Genomic DNA, 22527 nt, shown 5'->3' with positions numbered 1-22527 from the left:
GTGCACTTCATCCTTCTTAGTTCTTCACTTGCTGTTCTCTCATTCCTGTCTTGAGCCTTTTTTTTTTTTTTAATAAATTTATTTTTGGCTGGGTTGGGTCTTTGTTGCTGCGCGCGGGCTACTCTTCGTTGTGGTGTGCGGGCTTCTCATTGTGGTGGCTTCTCTTTGTTGCCGAGCACGGGCTCTAGGCGTGTGGGCTTCAGTAGTTGTGGCATGCGGGCTCAGTAGTTGTGGCTCTTGGGCTCTAGAGCACAGGTTCAGTAGTTTGGGCTCTAGAGCACAGGTTCAGTAGTTGTGGCGCACGGGCTTAGTTGCTCGGCAGCATGTGGGAACTTCCCAGACCAGGGCTCGAACCCGTGTCCCCTGCATTGGCAGGTGGATTCTTAACCACTGCGTCACCAGGGAAGTCCCCTGAGCCTTTCTCAAATGAGTCCATGCCTACGCACAGTGCCCTTTCTCAGTTTTTTCAAATCCTACCATTCCTTATTCAAATCACATCTTCTTTTTTGAAACCTTCTGAGTATTCTTGACTCTGAAGAGTAACTGTTTCTCAAGAACTTTTTCCCTGTAAACTAGAGCATTTGTTGTTATGAAAGAAAAACCTTATGTTTCTATTAGATGTCCTACTACTTTTTAGCATCTTTCAGCGGTATTTCTGCTTTAAAACACGAAAAAACTAAGGCATGAAACAGGACCAGTTGTGTCAACTAACTTATATTGTTGTTGAGTTTTTCAATCCAGGATGAGAAGTAGAAATATTAAATGACAATACTGTTCTTTTTTACCGGTTGGTTAATGCAAGCTTCTCCCTTTGTTGAAGAGAGATTTAAATTCTTTGTACATAGAATATCTTTAGATATTCAGGCCAGAAATTTAATTTCTATTACTCTAGTCCAAGCCACTTCTTACCTCACTATTTACAATAGCCTCTGAAGCAATTTCTTTTTTTTTTTTTTTTTTTTTTTTTTTTGCGGTATGCAGGCCTCTCACTGTTGTGGCCCCTCCCGCTGCGGAGCACAGGCTCCGGACGCGCAGGCCCAGCGGCCATGGCTCACGGGCCCAGCCGCTCCGCGGCATGTGGGATCTTCCCGGACCGGGGCACGAACCCGTGTCCCCTGCATCGGCAGGCGGACTCTCAACCACTGCGCCACCAGGGAAGCCCTGAAGCAATTTCTTAATTTCTGTTTCTGTTGTCCACCTTCCTTCGCCTCAGTCTGTTTTTTACACATCGGCCAGAATGAGTTCTTTAAAAAGTGAAATAAATCATATCAGCCCTGTCTTCAAACCCTCTAAAGGTCTTCCATTTCATTCATAGAAGCTGAAATCCTCGCCATGGCTTTATAGAGTGATCAGTGTGCCCCAGGGTAGTTACAGTTTATCTCTTAGCATATTTATTAATAGCTCCCCCTTTCCCTCTGTATAATTTAATGTTGAGAGCATCCTGGTTTGAGTGACAAAGTACTTGGTCATCCTGCTTGTTAGACTCCTGATATTACTCTGCCTTGCTAATTTCATTGCAGCCAAAAGGGTTTCTTCTATTCTTTTGACATGTTGAACTTTCTCTCACCTTAGGGCCTTTGCACCCATGTTCCCTCTACCTGAAGCAGTCTTCTCTGAGCTGGCTGATGAGCTGATTTCCTTACTTCATTTCATCTTTGCTTAAATGTGATTTTATAAGAAAAGCCTTTCCTGCTTATTCGATACAAAAGATGACCACCTCCTTTTGTTCTACATTTTTACCCTTCATTATTCCCTGACCTATCTTTATTTACTGCCTACGTATCTGTGTAGGCCTCGTTCCAGAGTATAAGCTCCCTGAGGTTAAGGACTGTATTTGCTGCTCAGTCTCCCCAGTTCCTAGAGCAGCGCAGTAGGCACCCAGTAAATGGTGTTACTAGACAACTAGTAAAATGAAATTACGCGCTGGGAGAAATAATTTGTTATAATAGCTCAAAGTGAGTGATAAAAGAAAATATCATTTGATAAAAACTTTGTATGGAATGAATTTTATCTTTTCCCTCTGTTTCTTTTCAGAAATATTTAATTGTGAAAGTACTCTATTTAGCTGTGGTTGTTACATCATCTGAATAATGTGCTTTTGAACTCACTCTTCTCATAATTTGATTAAATACCTCATTCTTTAAAGTGACTTAAAATTTTTAAAAGAGCTTTACTGAGGTTTAATTTACACTCCATACCATAAGTTTACCCATTTAAGTGTGCTGGTTAATGACTTTCAGTAAATTTAAAGTTGTACAGCTGTCACAATCCAGTTTAGAATGTTTCCATCACTTTGAAAGTGGCTGTTAACAAAATTCATACCTTTCTTCCCCGTTGTTTTCCCTTAAATGTTTTACGTCCTCTATATATGCCATCCTCATCCTGGCCGCAGACACAATACACAAGTTAGTTTTGTGACCCAGCGGAGTCTACAGAAGTGTTTTTCCTTCTCTGTACACCTACAAAAAGTAAATACTTTTTTTTTTTGCAGTTAAAGTTCTCTAAAATGATTTATGCATATTAATTTTTTCCTCCCAAATAAATTATATACTACTTGAATAGAGAACTGTCTTAACTGTTTTGATTACACTGACAAGGCACATTGTGGGCATTTAAACTTATTTCAATGGTCATATAACCTTTTCAATTCAGCAAGTTAGTAACTTTATCCTAAACAATATTCTTTATCATGTGTCTCCTTTCTGTCCATGTTCATCAGGTACATACTTTGTTTCTAAAGTGTACTAAAAATCTTAGAAGTTTAAATGAAATTGTCCTTAAAGCATCTAGATAATACAATCCCTGGCATGTAGTAGTGTTACAGATTGTTTCCTTCGTAAAAAATATTACTGATGTAAATTTATATAACACTGATTGACCTCTGAGAACTACTGTTTAATTTTTTTTACTGTTTAATTTTTATTTCAAAATTCTAGTATGTAGTTATTAATATACCAGCCATTCATTTTAGCATAGATTTAGCTGATTTGAAATAGTATTGGCGTTAAATAAGGCTACTGAGGGATAGTTTCTCTTTAAAGAGGAGGCTTTAGTAAATGAGAAATGTAGTGCCAACAAAGCTAAAAACTAACTATCTTTTGTAGATCCAGATCCAGAGAGCATCGCAGACATAGGTCTCGCTCCATGTCACGGGAACGGAAAAGGAGAACTCGATCCAAATCCCGGGAGAAACGCCATCGCCACAGGTCCCGCTCCAGCAGCCGTAGTCGCAGCCGCAGCCACCAGAGAAGTGGGCACAGTTCTAGAGACAGGAGCAGAGAGCGATCCAGGAGGAGGTACTGAGGTCCATAGGAGGATATGGAACTACCTTTACAGTTTAGACTTGGAATACTGGTGGTTTGAACTTGGCATCTGCTAATTTGTACACATTTGTGTGTGAGTGTATAACATTTTTTTTCCTGAATATATGGGTAGTTCAGAAAGAATATACTTATGAGCAAGAGTAAGAAATTGGAACCAATCTGTGCAGAGGTTATTGCTTTTCTCTGCTTAGTGTGTCTTGGGAAAAAGTACTTTATGGGCAAATAATTTTAGGTACCAGTACTGTTAGAGCTTTTCCAGTATGTATTGGTGAATTAGGGACTCTGAGAAGTCCTTTCATTAAGAGTTGTCTGACTTACTGTTTTCTGAACTTCTTTGAGCTGGTGTACTTTTTCAGAGCAGACATTCAGTATATTCTTGTTTATTCTGCACTGTAGATATGCATTGTTATATAGTTAGTTGGGCAGGGCAGGGCAGGTTCAGAATTTTAAAAGAAGTTAGACGTCATTGGCATGAAAATTCAAAACGTGCAAGGAGAGCAGACCCAGGGTGAGGTATGTTTTAAGGACTTGAATATCTAATCAGGACAAAGGATTAGAATGTGGTGGAGCCTTAAGCACTCATGGTCTGTATAGACCAAGCTCCCCAAACTTCTCAGGTCCCATTATGGCCCTTAAGCCAGGTCATTTCTATGGAACAGAAACATTTTTTGAGTGCCTAGTATCTACTAATCTTAAGTTTTCTGTGGATTACTCCACATAAAGTTCGTGATAAATTTTTAACAGCTTTCTGCAGATTTTGTTTTTTTTCCCCCTCAGCTAGCCTTTCCCTGAAACTGCTCACAAACTGCGTTGGATATAATAGGCTCTTTTATTTATTCCTTATATTCTTGCCTTGTTCCAAGTAGGTTCCCTCCCCCACCCCCAGCTTTACTGAGGCATAATTGACAAAGTAAGTTGTAAGACATGGAAAGTGCGCATTGTGGTAATTTGCTCTACATAGACATTGTGAAAGGACTCCTTCCATCTAGTTAATTAACACCTCCATCACCTCACATATATTTTTATTGTTTTTGGTGAGAACATTTAAGTTCCACTCTTAGAAAACCAAGTAGTTCTTCAGGAGACTTTAAATCAGTAATAATTGTATACCTTCTACTGTATTAAAAAATAAGTATAATGTAGTTGAGCAGCTTTAGTCGAGTGAGTTAGTTAGGACACAGGACTAATAACATCTTTGATAATAATGAGCACTGACAAAGTGCTAAACTGGATATCAGAGTAAATAATACAGGAGATTAGGTGAGGGAAGTACCAGAGTAACAACAACAACAAAAAAAACGGCTTCAGGGAATAGCCTAAAACCTAGAGTGGGTATAATCCAATTGATAAAACCAGGTAGGAAAAATATTCTGGGTATTATAGGCAAATGCAGAGAATGAGCAGGGAATTGATGAGGGCAGAGCTCCGCATGGTGTGAATTCTAGGCCACTTATCTCATTCTTAAAACTAGGCACACAGTACAGTGTCCAGAAAAATACATTTAAAACAATTCTTCAGGAATCTTACCTGCACTGTAAATTTTAAGAATCATTTTGCTGGTTGATAGGTCTAGATAATTTCTCTTGTCAGCTTGGCTACCTGTCATTTTTTCTGATGTCTCTGAACTCTTAAATGTCATTTTTGGTGGTAGGGATGGAGAGATGGGCATGAAGTCTCCTCTTCTGGGACCTAGTCCCTAAGGTTTCCTCTGTTAATCAAGACATATAGGAAATTTTTCCACCATACCGCCTGACACCCCTCATCTAGTATTTTCAGCATGTTAATAAAGAGGATTATTTTTGTAAAATTATTCTGTTCCCAAGAGCACTTCTAATCTTGATACTGAAATTACTTTTTCAAAGCAGTATTTTGTTTTTTGCCAAAAATTAGCAGACAATTGCTACTACCATCTACAGTTACTGTATAAAAGAGAATATAAAGTTATTCCTACATAGTAGTTGAGTTTAAATTTCAAGGTAAGCCCCAGTTAAAGGTCTTTTATAACTTGCCGTTCTCCTGCTCCAACTGTGAGATACTGGTCTCCAATATAAGTAGATTCTCCTTGTGGCCTTTCCGGGTAACAGTTACCCTTGGTAAATGAGGACCGTTTGCATTTTTCTGCTGCGTTCAGACACATACAGTGCAGACTTCAGAGTCAGACTACTTGGATGAAAGTGGCCTTGGCCAAATTATCTAATTAGCCCTCCTGTCTTTCCTTATCTACTTAGTAGAAGGGTGCCTGCTTTGTCAGGATTATTGATAGTTTGAGTGAAATACTGAGTGAAAACTGCTTCTGTAATAAGGACACTGTAATCTCTGGCAGAATACTAGTTGATACTTAGTTTGTTCTTATTTCTCTGGGACTTACCAGCAATGCGTGTCCTTATTCTTAGGCATCATCTCAGTCGTCTCTCTTCATATTCCATTCCTACAAAGACATGGATAGGAATGTGCACTGTATGATTTAACACATTATTTTTAAATTAAGTTTATTAAAACCTTAATTAAGTAGAATGCCAGAAATTGACATTTAATTTTGGTTTAATCCTTTTTAACTGTATTTCTAAAACTGGGTAGTAGGGTAGTACTTTTTCCCCTGCCTTAGAAGTTGAAAGTATTACTTAATCAGACCTCAGATCCTAATTCTGAATGTGGGTTAAGTGAGAGAATTATGTAAAAGTACCATGTCACCCGTGAAGAACCAAATAAATGTAATATGTTACTGATTTATTCTAGATGTTGAAGGTATAGAAGATTCCATATTAATTCTGATCCCCTAATGTCCTTTGGGTTTCCTTTTGATTGAATCTCTGGTATGAGCTTATTACCTTTCTTCTTGACTTGGGTATGGGAATGGAAAGGTGGTATTAAACAGTTACAGTTAATCAAGGTTTATTACAGTGTGATCATCTTTCTCTGTATCTTTTTCTGTCGGTGGAATGAGCTAACTCCGCAGGAATAAAGCAGAGTTTTAAATAATAAATGGTTGCTCAAAGCCATATCATTGAGTAGTTCTCTTACCTGAGTGTTGGCAAACTTGCCTGCAGGCCACATGTGGCTCCACAGCCTGTTTTTATACAGCCAGGGAGCTATGGATGATGGTTTTTGTATTAAGGGGTTGACAAAAAGAAAAGGCAGAGTATCCCACACTCACATGACCTGCAACACCTAAAATATTTATCCCTCTGGGCAGACAGCAAAGAGGAAAGGGTTCCTGACCCCTGTCCTAAGACTGATTTCCATCTTGAGTGGGAATCTACATTCTATTGTATATTCTTAAAGCATTGGATAACATCTTTAAGGTATTGTCTATATATTATTTTTATATTAAATATGTTTGCTATGAACTGGAGAAGCTTTAGGGTTGCCTCGAAGATAGATAATGAGAATATCCTGTAAATCATTTTGGCTTATGGTTTTTGACCCTTAGCTATTTGTCTTCATCCATTTCCTTGTTTTAGTACCCTTGTCAAATACAGTAGTGCTCTTTTCTTGGATGCATTCTGTATATCTTCAGCTAATCAGTACCTTAATATTTATCCGATTCTTTCATTTGGATTTTGGGTTTCCCAACACATTTTGCTCCTCAAATTAATATTTTTCAGATCCTCAAAAGAGAGATTCAGAGAACAAGACTTAGCATCACGTGACAGAGACAGGAATTCAAGAGACAGATCACCTCGTGACAGAGATCGAAAAGATAAGAAGCGGTCCTATGAGAGCGCTAATGGCAGATCAGAAGACAGGAGGAGCTCTGAAGAGCGCGAAGCAGGGGAGATATAATTAGCTGTGTACATATCCTCAATCCTTAAGCTTCCTCTGGAGTTACATACTATTGTTTAGTTTACAGCTGTTCAGGGTGACACAGTGAGCAGTTCCAGACACCGATCCAGCTAGGCTAGGTGTATAGCATCTAACTTGATCTGAACTTGTTTTCTTTGATGAAGCCTAAAACTACATCCATAGTTTCTGGTGAACTTGTAATACACTTCTGAAAGTACAGTTTTATATAATAAGTTGCTGATGTCTTTATTCTTTCTAGTAGGAGTGATAGTGAATGAATTGTGTTACTTGCCTTGGGATTTTTTGAACATTTGTAAAATGCTGTCTTCCTTTCTTGTCCAAAAAACAGAAACTTTGGGAATTTCTTTTTAATCCTTCTTCCTTTGACTCTGTATCCCCTGATACCTCTACCCTCTAACTGTAAGAGAAAGGGGTGCAGGGAAGCAATATAACTTCTGTTCTAAGGTTCTATTCCCATTATTAATTACTAGCTGATTACAGTTCAGAACATTTATACTGGAATGTGTGCTGGAGAAATTTAAAGTACCGGGAGTTTTGTTTGTCTAACGGTGCCTATTTTAGAGTGGGAGGTTGAACAGCTGTTGCATTACATGCTTTGCTTTTTTATTGAAATTTTGAAATCAAACATGTCTTGATTTTTCTGTTCTATTGAATAGCTATGTTCAGGATGTTTTGAGATGGGGGTGGGGGCAGGGACTCTTTCATAAGCACTTCTTGTTTTATTTTGTGTGTGTGGAGTATAAAGATTACACCCTTATTGTAAAAAATAATAAAATGAAAATCACCACCACCATTAAACTGTAACTTGTCTAGTAAATTGTCACTAGAACTACTTGCTGTGGCCATTTCTATTCTGTTACTAATAGTGCCTTACTGTGCAAGGCACCAAGGGAAATAAATATATACTTACAGATGCAAGATGAATTGTTGCTCCACCTGGGCCCTTGCTGGCTGTATTCCAGCTACTTCAGGACTGTCTGTAACAACCGCTGTAGAGAAGGACCAGACCTGCAGAAGAAATTGAGTTTATTTGTTTTGTTTTTCTTCACATTGAGCAAATTGAAATAAAAACATGGTGTAACCAGTGTAATGAGACTAACGATTTCTGCATTGAAAAGCTATATACCCACTCGTGTTTAAACAGTAGTTAAAACTTGAGATTCTTGAAAAACAAGAATATAATGAAATAAGGGTCTGTGAGTGAGTATAGTTAAGAGCCTTTCAAGGACTATTTCTATCTTTAGTTCCGTAAGTTTTAACAAATTTGATGTGACAGGAACGTAAGCCTCAGAAACTGAAACTAATCATTTTAAGTGACATCAGATTTACATCTAAAGGGGACAAACCTCACGTTCCCAGCTTACCAAGTTGTGCCTCATTAAATGAGGTTTTCCTGCCATATTTGGTTCCACACATTCAGTTCATACAGTTTTATCGGAGACCCAGCTGCATCAGTACCCATTTATTTTTGGTTGCTCAGAAATTGTTATCTACTTTGTTCCTAGTGGTCTGTGCTGTTCTCTTCAATCCTTAAAAGCACTTTAGACTTAGTACCTTAGGGTGTGGAATGAGGTCCAAAAGGTTAAGCTGGTAGGTGCAAGGAAGACTGTCTGGAACCTGACCCACCATAGTGATATATGTGGAGTTAAATACCATATATATCTAAGTGGCCACCAACAAACAGGTCAGCAATAGCCAGTGAAGGACATCATCATCATCCAGGGGCTGGGCCCATGGCGGGTCACCTCACCTGCATGTTCCTGAACTGAATAACCCTATTTTAGTAGTAGTAGTTTTTTTTTGCGGTACGCGGCCCTCTCACTGTTGAGGCCTCTCCCGCTGCGGAGCACAGGCTCCAGACACGCAGGCTCAGCGGCCATGGCTCACGGGCCCAGCCGCTCCGCGGCATGTGGGATCTTCCCAGACCGGGGCACGAACCCGTGTCCCCTGCATCGGCAGGCGGACTCTCAACCACTGTGCCACCAGGGAAGCCCTGAATAACCCCATTTTAAAAGATCCTTTTAGAACAATTCTGTGGCTTAGATACTGCTAGTATTTGTGTTTGTTTTTAACTTATTTATTTGGCTGCATTGCGTCTTCGATGCTGTGCACGGGCTTTCTCTAGTTGTGGCAAGCAGGGCCTATTCTTCGTTGCAGTGCACAGGCTTCTCATTGCAGTGGCTTCTCTTATTGCAGAGCACAGGCTCTAGGCACGCAGGCTTCAGTAGTTGTGGCTTGTGGGCTCTAGAGCTCAGGAGTTGTGGCGCACGGGCTTAGTTGCTCTGCGGCATGTGGGATATTCCTGGAGCAGGGCTCCAACCCGTGTCCCCTGCACTGGCAGGTGGATTCTTAACCACTGCGCCACCAGGGAAGTCCCACCGCTAGTATTTGGACTTCAGAGTAAATGTACATTTTTGATAGTCATCCTTGAGCCAGGGTAACCATTCTGAGTTAGAATAACCCTAAAGTCTCTCTCATACACAATTTGGTATTTTTTTTGTTATCTTTAGAGTAAGTTTAGTCACATTTACAAGAACACTTGATCCTCTGGGGATGTTATGCTAAGTATTTTCCTTCAATAAGACCCTCATTTTAGGGACTTATGGTGACGCAGTGGATAACAATTGGCCTGCCAATGCAGGGGACACAGGTTTGATTCCTGGTCTGGGAAGATCCCACATGCCGAGGAGCAGCTAAGCCCGTGCGCCACAACTACTGAGCCTGCGTGCCACAACTACTGAGCCCGCCTGCCACAACTACTGAGCCCGCCTGCCACAACTACTGAAGCCCACATGCTTAGAGCCTGTGCACCGCAACAAGAGAAGCCACCACAAGGAGAACCCTGTGCACTGCAACAAAGAATAGCCCCCGCTCTCCAAAACTAGAGGAAGGCTGCATGCAGGAACAAAGACCCAACACAGCCAAAAATTAAAAAAAAAAAAAAAAAATTTAATTTTATTTAAGACCCTCATTTTACTGTCAGCAAGCATTTTCTCCAAAGCTGCATTGCTGAGCCGTATCAACAGTATCAACTCAAGAGAAAAAACCCTCCATTTGTAAGGAGACTTGTTTTTTCCCAGTAAGACTTTCTTACCTTTATGATAAAAAGTTAAACCTTAGTTTTAGGGTTGATTTATCAAGTTCTTGGTATTTTTAGCCTCCAAGTTCAAGAGCCTACTTTCATATACAATTTCATAACAGCTTTCAACATTAGCCCTTTGAGCCAGAGCCCAGCATGCATTACAGTTTTGTCATTCAAGGTAGTAATTTGTCATTCATTGTGGCAAATGTAATTTGTCATTCAGTATGGTACCTTTTCAAAAGGGTAGTGTTAGGTAACAGCCCATCACTGTAAGTTTTTATAAACAAATGTTGGTGATAGTTTAAAATCGTAAGTACTTACAGGGTTTAACATTAAAGATCCAAGTAAATATTACATAACTTAATAAAAGTATGCACATTTAAGGTAGATACTCAACTAAGAACAGGTACAGCTATGCAGATTGTTAAGCCATTGAAACATACCCCTCAGTTGGTAATTAGCTGCTGCCCTGAGCTTCCTGCGTGCCTCCCTTGCCCCCAAACCATCCTCGCATCTCTTAGGTTTAGGTCTGGTGCAGCTGAGAATCTTCAGAACCTTGATCCGGCACAATATGCTATACTGATACTTTGGGGGGAAATTTCTTGTCTGTTTTTCCTATCTGGAAAAAAGCTATTTACATCCATTATTCATTATACCTTGACTACTGGTATTCAGATTTTCCCAGGGCATAAATAATGCAATAAATACTAAGTTGTTCTTTCTTTTCATTACCTGTTGCAATTTGAAAAGAAAAAAATCTCACCTTCAGCAGAGTTGGGAAAGGCAGGAGAGGGCTGAGAACAGGGGTTTGATGGCAGAGGCAGACTGGGGGTGGCTAGGCATGGGACTACCAGTAGAGTGGTGCTGGGGCCACAGGTGAGCAGGGCTCTGTGAGGTACTGGGGGCAGCAGATGTTTCAGAACTGTGAGGTGTACCTACATGTTCTCCAAGTACCAGCAGAAGGCAGGATGTCAGAGGTTTGGGGTCTACAAGCACACCTAGGGTCAGACCAAACTACGTGCCAGCATGGCAGGGTTCCGGCTGAAAGTGAGGCATTCAGACGCACAGAACTGGGCTCTCAGTCAAGGATCCAGCAAGGTGAGGCCACATAGGAAGTGCCGGCACCAGAACCTGCAGACGATGCTCTAGGAGAGGCTCCTAGGGTCCCAAACACAATGCACTCCTTTACCTGGATACTGTTGGGTGCTTGTAACACAAGATCCAACTCAAACAGCCTTACACAAGGAAGGGTCTGTTGGCTCACATGATTGAGTTCCATGTGACACCTTCATTCTCAGGTTAGCACAGAGCCAGATATCCAGATGAAGAGAAACTGTTAGCAAACCAGGTTCATCTTGCCTGACATTCAAGGAACTGAAACGCTGAGATTCCAAGATTTGAGACAAAGAGAGGATGTCTTTGCAAGTTAGCCGAGGTAGGAGATGGGAGAACCGATCTCAAGCCTGCCTCCCCGAAGGCAAGGGGCTCTCAGGGTAGTGATGGGATGATGAATAAAGAAGCAGGGTGGCATGCTCTTGGATTGGGAAAATTAATATTGTTAAAATGGCCATACTACCCAAAGCATTCTGCAGACTTAATGCTATCCCTATCAAATTACCCATAACATCTTCCACAGAACTAGAACAAATAATCCTAAAATTCATATGGAACCATTAAAAGACCAAGAATTGCCAAAGCAATCCTGAAGAAAAAAAAGCAGGAGGTAGGGCTTCCCTGGTGGCGCAGTGGTTGAGAGTCCGCCTGCTGATGCAGGGGACACAGGTTCATGCCCCGGTCCGGGAAGATCCCACATGCCGCGGAGTGGCTGGGTCCGTGAGCCATGGCCGCTGAACCTGCGTGTCCGGAGCCTGTGCTCTGCAATGGGAGAGGCCCGTGTACCACCAAAAAAAAAAAGCAGGAGGCATAACCCTCCCAGACTTCAGACACTACTACAAAGCTACAGTAATCAAAACAGTGTGGTATTGGCGCAAAAGCAGACATGGATCAATGGAACAGAATAGAGCCCAGAAATAAACCCAAACACCTACGGTCAATTAATCTTCGACAAAGGAGGCAAGAATATACAATGGGAAGAAGACAGTCTCCTCAGCAAGTGGTGTTAGGAAAACTGGACAGCCACATGTAAATCAATGAGGTTAGAACACACCCTCTCACCATTACACAAAAATAAACTCAAAATGGCTTAATGACTTAAACAAGACATGACACCATAAAACGCCTAGAAGAGAACATAGGCAAAATATTCTCTGACATAAACCCTACCAGTATTTTTTTAGGTCTCCCAAGGCAATAGCAATAAAACCGAGAATAAAGGAATAGGACCTACTCAAACTTACAAGCTTTTGCACAGCAAAGGAAACCATAAACAAAACGAAAAGACAACCTACAGAATGAGAGAAAATACTTGCAAACAATGTGACCGACAAGGGTTTAATTTCCAAAATACACAAACAAGTCATACAACTCAACAGCAAACAACCCAATTGAAAAATGGGCAGAAAACCTAAATAGACATTTATCCAAAAGAGACATACAGATGGCTAACAGGCACGTGAAAAGATTCTCAACATTGCTAATTATTAGAGAAATACAAATCAAAACTATAATGAGGTATCACCTCACACCAGTCAGAATATCCGTCATTAAAAAGTCGACAAATAACAAATGCTGCAGAAAGTGTGGAGAAAAGAAAAGCCTCCTACACTGTTGGTGGGAATGTAAGCTGTTGCAGCCACTGTGCAAAACAGTATGGAGGTTTCTTAGAAAAATAAAAATAAAATTACCATATGATCCAGCAATCCCACTCCTGGGCATATATCCAGACAAAACTATAATTCAAAAACTACATGCACCCCTATGTTCATAGCAGCACTGTTCACAATAGCCAAGACATGGAAACAACCTAAGTGTCCATGAATGGATAAAGAAGATGTGGTACATACACATACAATGGAATATTACTCAGCCATAAAAAAGAATGAAATAATGCCAATTGCAGTAACATGGATGCAACTAGAGATTATCATACTAAGAGAAGTCAGAGAAAGATGAATACCATCTATCACTTATGTGTGGAATCTAAAATATGACACAAATGAACCTATTTATGAAACAGAAGCACGGACGTAGAACACACTTGTGGTTGCCGGGGTGAGGGCGTTGGGGGAGGGATGGAGTGGGAGGTTGGGGTGAGGAGATGTGAGCTTTCTGTTTGGTTTTTCTTTTTGGTTGTGCTGCATGGCTTTTGGGATCTTGGTTCCCCGACCAGGGATCGAACCCAGGCCCCCTGCAGTGGAAGCACCGAGTCCCAACCACTGGACCTCCAGGGAGTTCCCCGTAAGCTTTTATATAGAGAATGAATAAACAACAAGGTCCTACTCTATAGCACAGAGGACTATATTCAATATTGGATGATAAACCATAATGGAAAAGAATATAAAAAATGTACGTGTATAACTTAATCACTGTGCTGTACCGCAGTAATTAACACAACATTGTAAAATCAACTATACTTCAATAAATAAAAGGGGGCGGCTTGAGGTGTGTGGCGTGTGGGGAAAGGTGATTGGGAGAAGGCGCGGGAATCATTCTGCACAGGCGTAACTAAGCTATAAGCCTCTGTAGTTTGGGAAAGTCACCGAGCCGGCACCCACGCATGCTCAGCTGGAGGGTGGGTGGTCCTAACCAGCCTTAACCGGCTCAGCTGCAGTAGATGCAGTTGAGAGTCCAAGTTCCTGGGAAATAACTCACGCACACATCTTACTGTTCAGGCTACGGGCCTTAGAAAATATGCAAGTATTAAAACAACCTTGATCAGTGAAGGCAGGTGAAGTGGATTTGATTAATCCTCATGCACCGTTTCGGTCCCCCAAATCTTTTGATCATTCCTCAATCTTTTTTTATAACTTAAAAAAAAATAAAGCATTAAAAAATTTTTAATTTTAATTTTTATTGGCCGCACTGAGTGTGTGGGATCTTAGTTCCCCAAACAGGGATCGAACCCTCGCCCCCAGCAGTGGAATCGCATTTTCTTAACCACTGGACCACCCGGCAAGTCCCTCATTCCTCAATCTTGAGGGAAGAATGGCAATGCCCGCCCTGGATACTTCCTGCTGATAAGGCGTGTAGACCTAACAAGGACTTGAGTAATGAAACTGTTTAGTGCTCATTTGAAAATATTCTCTTGCTCCTGATCAAGTTAACATTTTGATCCCAATAAGCAAATGGCACCTATGTGGCAGCTGTCACAGCATTCATAGGCCCGAGGTTGGTAATCAAAACCAAAAAGATGTACCTTCGCAGGGGTGGGGAGCACACAGAATGCCAGACATATTGATAAACTTCCCACGTCAAGCCAGGGATCTGTGACCTACCTTTACCTATTAGACTGTCTTGATCGTTACCAGTTGGGCTGAAACACTTCGATATTAAATATGGAAGGGACATGGGCTGGGAAAAGTAAGTACGATTGCTACAATATCCTGACCAAGTGGACTCTTGCAGGGGGAAGACACCCAGGATGGTTTTATCTGAGGACACGAGGAGAGGACCAAATTTCAGCTAAGTCAAAAAACAGAGGACGGGAAATTCTGTTGATTAGCCTAACCTGATGCTACATCTGAGGGCTTTTTATCCTAAGAATCAGTGAAGGTAGGGGGTGGTTGAAAAATTGATGACAGGCATAACCAAGGGGTCAGCAGGGTCAAATACAAAAAAAGGTTTTGGGTGACATAGGCAACAGGTAGAGAGGTTACCTGCTTTTGCCAGTCTGAGAAAGCCTAATCATTGAATTGTCCTTCCAAGCCTGGGAGGTCAAAATACCGAGGAGACAAAAGAAATCATTCTGGTAACCTAACACGTTATTTAAGTAACTTGCCTTCTGAAGAATTTTACTTAACCAAAGCCAACACTGCAGCAGTCCTGTTCACCTTATTTTCTTTCTCACAGCTTAAGCTCTGCTAGGGGTTCACTTGCCCACTCGGAGAAGTCAGTGTCGGGAGTCTGGAACCAGCTGAGGTTTGGATGAGGATCCGGGGTGCGGCTTCCCTTCTGCAGCACAGTCTCTATTTCCCGTCACGTCCCTCAGGAGGTCCCGTCCATTGAGGACTGAGCTGGTCCACCGGATGTTTATCCTCTCAAGATTTCAGTCTAGAGGTTCATCGTCTCCTCCTTTAAGAGCTCCCTAAAGGGGTTTTGCTACGAGTCCAAAGTTGGGGATCCAAATGCAGCAGAACCCAGACACTCCCAGGAGTCCTGTAATTAAATTGTCTCCTGGTAGTAGGAGCTGCAACCCTGGCTGCAGCTTCCCTTCCATCAGGGAGCAAGGCTCTCTGTCCACGTGAGAGTTCAAAACCCAGATGTTTAACAGAGGGCTGAGAAGTCTATGCCTTTTTCTTGGACACCTTATAGCCTCGTTCGACCAACAAGTTCATAGCCAAAACCGTATTTTGGTCTGAGATGTCCTTTGTCTTACTAGCAATCAAAGATCGTCCACATACTGGAGCAGGGCTCCCTCGTTTAGTTGAAGTTCCCTCAACTCTTTTGCCCGGATTTCTCCAAATATTGTGGGCAAATTTTTAAATCACCTTCTGCAGTGTCCCTTTGGGAACGGCTGTAGGCTATCCTTTTGGGGGTTGGAACAATAAAGCCTGCAACGTGCAAGCCTGCTCTGGTGGTACTTTCATGTCCATTTGTCCAGGTGCAAAGATAACCCTGGTATTTAGTAAGTCTCGTATAGAAAGCTGCCTCAGGAAATTCCCTGGTGGTCCAGAGGTTAGGTCCTTGGCGCTTTCACTGCCAAGGGCCAGGGTTCACTCCCTGATTGGGGAACTAAGATCCTGCAAACCATGCGACCAAAACAACAACAACAACATAGAAAGCTGCTTCAGATGAGGCTTCCCCATCTGACAGTCTAGCAGCTGGAGACCAGGCTTTTTCAAGTTTTCTCCAGACACCTCACTTAAAAACACAGTCTCAAAAGAAAGTTTAGAAAGCTGGATATTTAAAACAGAGTAAGTGGGGGACTTCCCTGGTGGCACAGTGGTTAAGAATCCACCTGCCAATACAGGGGACATGGGTTCGATCCCTGGTCCGGGAAGATCCCACGTGTTGCACAGCAACTAAGCCCCTGTGCCACAACTACTGAGCCTGCGCTCTAGGGCCCACGTGCTGCAACTGCTGAGCCCCTGTGCTGCAACTACCGAAGCCCACGCGCCTAGAGCCCGTGCTCCGCAGCAAGAGAAGCCACCGCAATGAGAAGCCCGCGCACCGCAACGAAGAGTAGCCCCGGCTCACCACATCTAGAGAAAGCCCACGCACAGCAATGAAGACCCCATGCAGCCAAATATAATAGTAAAACAGTAAGTGACCCCCGTATTGATCAGAAAGTCCACAAGTTGATTTCTTACTGTCCTAGTCATGGGGGGTTCTCTATGCGAGATACTGATGGACTTGGCAGGATTAAGAGGAGCCCCTGGGTCCCTATTGTTCTCAGCTCAGCCATCTGATGTGCCACTTGTTTACCTTCTTCCAGAATCTTCCTTAGGATGGCACAGTCTCTCTTCCAGGGTCCCTCCTGTTTGCAGTATTCACGGTGGCAGAAATCCCACTACTGATTGCCCAGTTCGAGTAGAAGCTCGGGGCCTCCTACCTTTTGCCAAGTCCCTCGTAGGGTCCTCAGCTTGGTCCGGCTCTTCCCTGTGTAAGGCAGCCGCCAGCAGAGTGGCCTGTTGTTTCATTCTCTTGTTCCCTTTTCTCCTGAGCCTGGTCCCTGCCGTTGGAAACTGAAGGCAATCTCAACAGGTTGAGACTCGGCATTCCAAGAGCACCTTCTGTTTCTTCTGTATATGGCGGGGCGGGGGGAACCTGACCAATAAAAGTCATATTAACCATATTTAAATTCTCTGGGGCCTCAGAGTCTGTATCTGTATAATGCCGCTAAGCTTTAGAGACCCTTACTAGAAACTCTGAAAGAGCCTCATCTGGGTTGCCTTTTACCTCTTGTACTTTATTAAAGCTGCTTTGGGCATCCCTCTTTGAAATCCCGCAAGAATACAATCTCAATCATACTCGAGTTTTGGCCTATGCCCGACATTCACATCCCAATGAGGATCCCCTGTTGATAGAGCCACGCTCCCAGCATCCCCTACCGCCTGCCAGGGGCGTCTACATGAAGCACATCTGCCTCCTCCCGAGCTTTATCCAGCACCATTCTATGTTCTTCTGAAGTGAGAAGGGTATTTAATAAATTTTGAACATCTGCCCAGGTCAGGTTTGGAGTTTAAAAAAAAAAAGGATGAGAAAAGGTACCTCCATTCTCTTCGGGTCATCTCTGTAAGTTAGCATAGTGTTCTTACAATTAAATAAATCTGAAGTTGAAAGTGGGAGTGGACCCAGATCAACCCCATCGGCTGCCCGGTCTCAGCATTCACACCCCCAGTGGGCACTTGCCTTGCTGGATGTTGCCCCACCGGAGTCTGGGCAGCTCCCTGGCCAAATCCAGCAGCAGGTGTGAGAAGGGGGAGCTCACTCCTATTTCTCGACCCTCAGAGACCAGAGGGGCCCAAGCCGGAGGCTGTGGCTCAGACAGTGGAAACGAAAGGGCAACAGCCCCCATGACATAGGGTCAATGGCAAATCATCCTCCTTTGAAATAGCATGAAGCAAAACAGGTTTCCTTCCTTCCCTTCCTGTTGGACCATAACCTTACATCTTCTTTGCGTAGGTTTATTCTGATACAAACATTGTATCTAAAGGTACTTCATCCCATGTTTTTTCTCATTTACAAAATGAATCTAGTTGCAGAATTATATTGTAAATTCAGGATCCACTTACAGGCCATTTTGCTCAGGAGACTAAGGATATTATGGCCATGCAGTGTTACCAAAAAAAATACCATCACTTTCTTTTCCATGGATTCATAACTGAACGTCTCCCAATTTTGGAAAATACAGCCTAGAGGGCTGCAAGGGGGAACTGAATTAACCTTTCCCATTTTGAAGGGGCTTTGCTTCCAGGTGGTCACAATAATGAAGTCTTTCTAAGGGTCCTTGCCACCATCACCAAGCTCAATCCCCAGCAGTCAAAGTTTAACAACGGAAACAATCAGACACAGAGGGACACAAACAAGACCAACGACAAAAACCCCGGGCCTCTAACCCAGGTAGAGTAACTCAGCACCTGTAACCTTTTATATTGTCGGCCAGAATCCCTCCAGGTAGGCAGGCCCCCAGCCCACGATCTGGTCAGGATTATCGGACAATTTAAGCACAGTTGGATTTCTTTAACGTAGTTACTCACCCACAAGATGTCTTCCAAACCCAAAACCGTCTGCTTCAAAATGAAATGTCGGTGGCACCTGGCAGGGGAAATTTGGGGACGGTCGTGGAACAAATGGACCAGGCAGCTGCTTGGACCTTTCCACGTGCTCTCTGTACCAGCAAGGGGCCAAAAAGCCCCAAGCAAAAGGTCCATCTGAACTTCCCCTCCTGCCCGGCTCGCCGAATTTTACCCAACCAGGTTTATCGTGCCCGTCGCACAGCAAACCAAACGCTGAGACGCCGAAGTTTGGGGCAAAGAGTGGGTTTATTCCAGCCGAGAGGGGAGAGAGAGAGAGAGGAGAAAGAGAGAGAGAAGAGAGAGAGAGAGAGAGTGGGGGGGGGGAGAGGGGGAGAGAGAGAGAGAGGGGAGAGAGAGACAGAGAAAGAGTGGGGAGAGAGGGAGCGAGAGAGAGAGAGAAGAGAGAGAGGAGAGAGAGAGAGAGAAGAGGGGAGAGAGAGAGAGAGAAGAGGGGAGAGAGGGAAGGGGAGAGAGAGAGAGAAGAGGGGAGAGAGGGGAGGGGAGAGAGAGAAGAGGGGAGGAGAGAGAAGAGGAGAGAGAGAGAGAAGAGGGGAGCGAGGGGAGCGAGGGGAGAACAAACCTCAGATGCCGAATCCGCCTCTGGGAAAGCGAGCGGCTCAGGTATTTATAGGACGGCAAATAAAGCAGCAGGGCGCGTGAGGGGTGGGGCTTGTGGGGAAAGGTGATTGGAAAAAGGTGCAGGAATCATCCTTCTGCGCAGGCGTAACTACGCTACAGGCTTCTGCACGTGTGAAAGGTCACAGAGCTGACATCCATGTGTGACCCCTGGAGGGTGGGTGATCCTATCCAGCCTTAACCGGCTCATCTGAGACTCCAAGTTCCTGGACAGTAACTCAGGCAAAACATCTTCATGTTCAGGCTACGTGCTGTTTGGGGGACAGGCAAGTGTTAAAACGACCTCAATTACCTCCATTACCGGAGGCAGGTGGAATGGATTTGACCCATCATCACGCACCGTTTCAATACCATCGCATCCTGTGTCTGTAAAGAGCATGGCAAGCTTTTCTCACATCCGGGGCCCGGTTGGGGTGTGTTCCCATTTGGAACAGAGTGAGTGACATCCCTGATTGGCTTAGGCCTGGGCTCCAGAACCAAACAATGGCCAGGGGACTGGGACTGTGCCACCAGCATGTGTGGCTTAGATGTGTCAGGTCTGCCTCCCAAGTTATCCCTGCTCACCTCCACCCCCAAACTGGGGTCACTGTCAGACCACACGGCTGCTCCACAGTCAGCGCAGGAAGTCGGAGCAGACAAGGGAGAACCCCCAATATCCCCAGTGACTCCTTTGCCTGAACACACACCCCCGTGCTGGCAGCCAGGCCAAGTGCTGGGAATGGATCTTGTTCTCTGCATCCTCCCACAAACCCGGCGCAGAAACAACTGATGTTCAACGAACGTGGAGTGAATTCTTGACATACATTGACCCACCTGATCTCACTTGATTTGCGCATCACTGTGGTACTGGTGGGAGCTGTATCCTATCACGCCCACTTTACGGAGGGAACAGAGCAAAGCCAAGGTCACCCAAGGTCACGACAAAGTTGCCCAACATCTCTTTGCTCCTGAGCCTGAGGCTGTTCCTGGCATAACATTGTGAACGGTATGTCCCAGGAGGGAACAACAAAGGTGCAAATGAACTGTATCATTTCTAAAACCTTTTTATGTAGCCTTATTTTACTTTTATACTATCTCTAAAGCTGAGAATAACAGAGGAAACGCCCAAATTTATCCAAATTTGGATATATGAGTTACATGTTTTAGCTCCCTGAATTTTTTCTTTTTGAGAAAATTTGGTGCAAATTACTTGAAATCAATGTTAAGCTCTATCAGGTGATGAAATGTGAATCACAAACTACTCCTGTCAAAGATGTTTATATTGTAAAAAAGAATGTGTGTATATACATGTATAATTGAATCACTTTGCTGTACAGCAGAAATTAACACAACATTTTAAGTCAACTATACTTCAACAACAGCAAAAATAGTTTTTTTCAATGTTTATATTGAGTCGAAGCCTCATTTCAGTTTACAGGAAATGAGACACATTCGAGATATTAGTCACTCTACAAGACTGGCCTGGTCTTTTCAAAAAGTCCATGTTACAGGGAAGAAGTTCCAGGTTGAAAGAGACTCAAGTGATAACCCCTAACAGTGCTTAAACCCTGACTGGACCTTTGCTTAAATTAATGGAGCAACTAGGGAAGTTGGAGCACAGATTGAATATGAACTTAACTTCATTAAGTGTAATGGTAGACCTGCAACTATGTCGAAGAGTATTCTTACTTTTAGGAGACGTGTGCTGAAGTATTTAGGGGTGAGGCGTCTTCATGCTGCAACTCATTTTCAAATGGTTTGACAGTTTTGTACATACAGACAGAGAGTAAATGTGGCAAAATGTTAACAGTTGTTAGATCTAGGTAGAGAGCAGCTGGGTGTTTGTCATGTCATTTTTTTCAACTCTGTATTTTGAAAATTTTCACAAAGTTGGGGGGAGATCTTAGATTTTTCCATTTGTATCATCACTTTTCGAATGCTCTGTCCTGGTGGGCATATGCGTCTTTTAGCCAGGGTTCTCCAAATATGGGCTCTGGACCATCAGTATGAGAATCACAAAAGAAAATATACGAATGGCCACGAGCACCTGAAAAGAAGTTAACATCGGTCGTCAAGAAAGTGCAAATGAGGGCTTCCCTGGTGGCGCAGTGGTTGAGAGTCTGCCTGCTAATGCAGGAGACACGGGTTCGAGCCCTGGTCTGGGAGGATCCCGCATGCCGCGGAGCGGCTGGGCCCGTGAGCCACAGCAACTGAGCCTGCACGTCTGGAGCCTGTGCTCCGCAATAGGAGAGGCCGCGATAGTGAGAGGCCCGCGCACCACGATGAAGAGTGGCCCCCGCTTGCCACAACTAGAGAAAGCCCTCGCACAGAAACGAAGACCCAACACAGCTAAAATAAATAAATAATTAAAAAAAAAAAAAAAGAAAGTGCAAATGCAAACCACACTGAGATACCACTACACATCCACGAGAATGTCTAAACGTGAAAAGGCTGGCAACACTGAATGCTGGTGATGTGGAGCTACCGGAACTCTGGTATGTCACTGGCGGGTCTGTAAAATGGCGCAGCGACTTTGGAAGACACGTTGGCAGTTTCTTACAAATTAAACACATCCTTACCACACACCCCAGTAATCCTACTCCGAGGCGCTCAAGAAAATTGACAGCCTACGTCCACACACAGACTGATAATCCGAATGTCCACAGCATTGTATTCATAAAAGCTCCAAACTGGAGACAACCGCAGTATCACCCACTAGAGAGAAGAGAAACAGGTTGTGATCTGTCCCTACAAAGAAAGGAGCTATTACCGATACCTGGGGCAACCTGAACGAGTCTTTAAAACCTGGTGCTAAGCTAAAGAAGCAGACACAAGAGTACGTTTAATGACTATTCTGTGAAATCCTAGAACAAGCTGAAGTTAATCTGCAGACACAGAATGCAAATTTGCCTGGGGTTGGAGATTAGGGAGAAGAGAACATTGACCACAAAGGGACACGAGGGAACTATCTGGAGTGTTGGAACTACTCCACATCTTGATTGGCGGTGGTTACACGGGTGCCAACAGTTGTCAAAAGGTACTCCTGAGATGGGTGCATTTTCTTACCTCAGTGAAGTTGACAAAATATCTACACACTATTTTTTTTTCCCCCTGGGGGCAATACGGGCTCTTTTAGACAGCGTTTCTCAAAATGTGGTTTGCAGACTGTCTGCATCAGAATTACCAGAAAAGCTGGTAAAAACCTGGCTTGGGGGTCGCTCCCTGTGCCCAATCTCAGGATGAGGTGTGTGCTCCACACAGGTGACTCTGTCCATAGCTGTAACCTCGGAGGCCGCTGTGAGCTGCTGGGCCAGCCTGTGTCAGAGGCAGTTCTCCAAAGCTCCAT

General features: G+C 43.4%; 1 protein-coding gene across 1 annotated transcript in view; it reads left to right on the top strand.

The window, feature by feature from the left end:
- LOC309827345 (putative RNA-binding protein Luc7-like 2) overlaps positions 1-8177 on the top strand; it is a 57758-nt gene extending 49581 nt beyond the window's left edge. The window contains 2 exon segments of the mRNA XM_082661953.1: positions 3105-3296; positions 6929-8177. Of these exon segments, the coding sequence (XP_082518079.1) occupies positions 3105-3296; positions 6929-7106 (370 nt within the window). The 3' untranslated portion in view covers positions 7107-8177.
- The last annotated feature ends 14350 nt before the right edge of the window (positions 8178-22527 follow it).

The sequence above is a fragment of the Grampus griseus genome, assembly GCF_964374135.1.
Source record: "Grampus griseus genome assembly, chromosome: 9".
NCBI lineage: Eukaryota > Metazoa > Chordata > Mammalia > Artiodactyla > Delphinidae > Grampus > Grampus griseus.
Note: the sequence above shows the minus strand (reverse complement) of the source record. Positions and strands in the feature narration are given on the sequence as shown.